Source organism: Schistocerca nitens, chromosome 2 (genome assembly GCF_023898315.1).
Source record: "Schistocerca nitens isolate TAMUIC-IGC-003100 chromosome 2, iqSchNite1.1, whole genome shotgun sequence".
Taxonomy (NCBI): Eukaryota; Metazoa; Arthropoda; class Insecta; order Orthoptera; family Acrididae; genus Schistocerca; species Schistocerca nitens.
The window spans coordinates 92837467-92841099 of NC_064615.1; the positions used below are offsets into that span (position 1 = coordinate 92837467).

At 45.1% G+C, this 3633-nt stretch overlaps 1 protein-coding gene across 1 annotated transcript; it reads right to left on the bottom strand.

The window, feature by feature from the left end:
• Positions 1-1740: 1740 nt before the first annotated feature.
• Positions 1741-2304, bottom strand: LOC126234849 (uncharacterized). Its single transcript, XM_049943591.1, has one exon. The coding sequence runs from the start codon at positions 2302-2304 to the stop codon at positions 1741-1743; it is 564 nt and encodes a 187-aa protein (XP_049799548.1).
• Positions 2305-3633: the final 1329 nt, after the last annotated feature.

Below are 3633 nucleotides of genomic sequence, written 5' to 3' on the forward strand. Positions count from 1 at the left end.
GGACATCGGCCTCCCGGAGACTGATTTGAGGGCAGTCTTATGCCGCAAAGTTATCTCGCTTAGGGACGCTGAATGGCGCAGTCTGACCACCTCTAACAAAATCCATGCCGTGAAGGAAACGACGACTGTGTGGTACTCCTCCTTGCGAGTCTCTCGCAAGGAGTCTGTTGTCCTCTGCCGACTGCGCATTGGGCACACACGGATGACTCACGGCCATTTATTGCGCCGTGAGGACCCACCTCTATGTCGCTGCGGCTCGGCATTGACTGTGGTCCTCATTTTGTAGGACTGTCAGCTTTTAGCTGTGCTCAGGCTGACGTTTGCGCTGCCTGACACGCTCCCTGCCCTTCTAATAGATGAGTCTTCCATGGTGGACTTAGTTTTGCGTTTTATTGGGGCAGGGGGTTTTTATCATTTAATCTGAGTGTTTATATTTTAGTGTCGATTCTGGCTTTTGGCCTCAGAGTTTAACCTGAGGTTTTAATGTGTTCTCGGTGGTTGGCTTTTCCTTTTTGTTCTCTATGGTCGACCAATCACTGTCACACTCTGTGTGAATTTAAATTGTTTTGTCTGTTCATTGTCTGAATTTTTCTTGTCCTGTGTCGTCTGTTGTCTCTATTATCCGTTGTTTTTACTCTGTGTGGGTGTTTTCAAGTTTTGGAACAAGGGACTGATGACTGTTGCAGTCTGGTCCCTTAAATCCCACAAACAAACCAACCAAATAGGCAACCAGCATAGTAAGTGCACCTGACAGTGTTAGAGAACTTAATGGACACTGACAACTTCCATGTAGACAAAGCTTGCGTTCATTGAATCATACAGGAAACCTTACATCTTTCCGAAATACGGGTATCATTTCCCAATTATTCCTAACATCAAACACGTACGGTAAACTGCGTGATCACGCAGCAAGAGTTTCATTCGTTAAATAAGAAATCTCAGTTCATTTCAGTAGAAAAACGGATGTTGCTATATGTATATTTACCTCGTTGAATTTCTGAAAGTAATTTCGATTGACTTCGGCGTTTAGAAGTAGTCACTGCTTCAGAAACCCAACTTGCAGCTGTAAACCGCTCCTCCGATAATATGGTTTCTGTGTGAACTAGGGCATGGATTCTTTGGCTGAGTTGGACAATGTAGTTGAACGACCGTTTTTTTTTTTTTTTTTTTTTTTTTTTTTTTTTTTTTACGAAACACTGTTTCTGAACGACTAATGCTCGATTGACAGCTACCTATTCTTGATGCAATATGCAACTCATTAGTTCAGCATGCTCCAGATACTAGCTGTTCTCACGAGAGTTCTTCGCATTTATAAAGTCGAGTTAATATTTGTGGAGTTCTTTAGAATGACATAATCACTCCTCAGCGTGGTACAAGCTCTTCTAGTGAAACATTCTACTTAGCTGTCGTCCTGGTCCTTCGAGATGTCTTCAGAAAGTCATGTGGTACTTACACAATGCAGCGGTTCTTCCGTTCTCATTCAGGTGTACATTCTCACCTGACAAAGTACTACCTGTTGTGGATGATATGCTCTCATCCACAGATATTTCTGGTGCTGTATTTTAACGATCGATTTAGGACAGTGTGCAATGCGTCTTCTGTTGCTCCTCAGAGGTATTCTGAGTTACTTAGGTGTGGCTGTTGAGCACAACTTCTCCGTAAATGGTGCACTCGTTTTCACATATAGTGCGTTCCTCCTAGAATTCGTGAGTGAATGGAATGCATGCATTATCCAGCAGCTTATACTGAGAACGACTCCCGGTTGACTCCCGGTTGACTCCCGGTTGACTCCCGGTTGACTCCCGGTTGACTCCCGGTTGACTCCCGGTTGACTCCCGGTTGACTCCCGGTTGACTCCCGGTTGACTCCCGGTTGACTCCCGGTTGACTCCCGGTTGACTCCCGGTTGACTCCCGGTTGACTCCCGGTTGACTCCCGGTTGACTCCCGGTTGACTCCCGGTTGACTCCCGGTTGACTCCCGGTTGACTCCCGGTTGACTCCCGGTTGACTCCCGGTTGACTCCCGGTTGACTCCCGGTTGACTCCCGGTTGACTCCCGGTTGACTCCCGGTTGACTCCCGGTGTAAGGATGTCTCTGTTTTGTCACTTGAAGTAGCTTGACTTCTACGTAACTAGACCTACTTAACGCTACACCTTCATTCGGGTAAGGATACTTAGTTTGATATTCTGATGGAGCTTTTCTTGCTGATTGCATTCCTTTGTATGGTATATGCCCATTGATACACTCTACCACGTGATCTTCGATGCTGTATGCGTCACAATACGTTGAACGTCGTTGCACCATGTTACACACTGTGTTCGTTTGATGGATAGCGCAAGTACAGTTTTTCTTTTTCCTGCAGTGCTCTGTTAATGAGGGACATCTTTTGCATCGACCAGCACTATCCGTAGGAGTCGGTTTTCGTAAGCTGGCGGTGGGGAACCTGTAGGAAAATGTCCTTTTGCACAGTGCTGGTGGTAGCTGTAAGGAGGCTTGTTTGAATCCAATAATAAAACATATCACGGATTGCGCAAATACGATACGGTATGTACAACGGGAGAATTTTTTTTTACTGTACCCCATAATTCTGTCTTACTACCGTAGAAACCTGAGAAAACAGTGAAACAAAACGGCCTTCAGTGTCACGGGGCATTTACTCGTTTCACAAACAATATTTCCCCCAACATTTCTCACAGACCGGCACAGCTGTGTTCATACGTGACAGAATAATGGAATGGCTTCTCCTTCAATTTTCATTTCGAAACAGGCAGCATTCTGGTCGCGTGTCGTTCTATGCGACGAGTCTGAGACAAAATGTAGGCAGTTGACCAGCCACCTGCTACTGGGCTCGTCATTGTGAACGCAGCCTACACCTACCGAACATCAAAAATAAGTAGCCCCCCGTGTCACCAGTGCAGCAGCGTGATGGCACGTTGAGTCTTAGAGGTGAGACTTGGTGCCATACCTGGTCATGATTTCAGAATAATGTATATATTTATTTGATGTGCATCAAATCGAAGGAAGTTAAATTATTGATTATCGTGACTATAATACCAGAAAAGGTATTAAAGAAAATTTCTTCTTAAAAATTAGTCTTACGTCCCTATTTTTTTCAGTGAAAGAGCTAATTAGCACAAGTCTTTAAATTTGAATCGGTCCTTTTTAGATTCTATAAGGTTAAAGTCTTCAGATTAGTACTATGGACTATCACAGTAATATTGCTTTCATTTATTACTTCATCTGCATTTTCCTCCCCCCTGCGGGTCCGGGGATTAGAATAGGCCCGAGGTATTCCTGCCTGTCGTAAGAGGCGACTAAAAGGAGACCATCCCCCTCACGGGGGTAGTTAGCGCCTGCGTCCGGAGACGGACGGTTTCCCGACCTATAATCGTGGTCTTTTTGGTTTTTCACTTCTCGTTTCTTCATTCCTTTTGTTGGTTCCTTTTTTTGCTCTTCTCCACTTCACTGTCTTCCTTACTCTTTCCCTTGACTTCTCCTTGCCTTCTCATTGCCTTTTTCTCCTTGCCTTCTCATTGCCTTCTTCTCCTTGCCTTCTCCTTGCCTCCTTCTCCTTGCTCTCTCATTGCCTTCTTCTCCTTTCCTTCTCTGGTCTCCGCCTCGGCGTTTGAGACA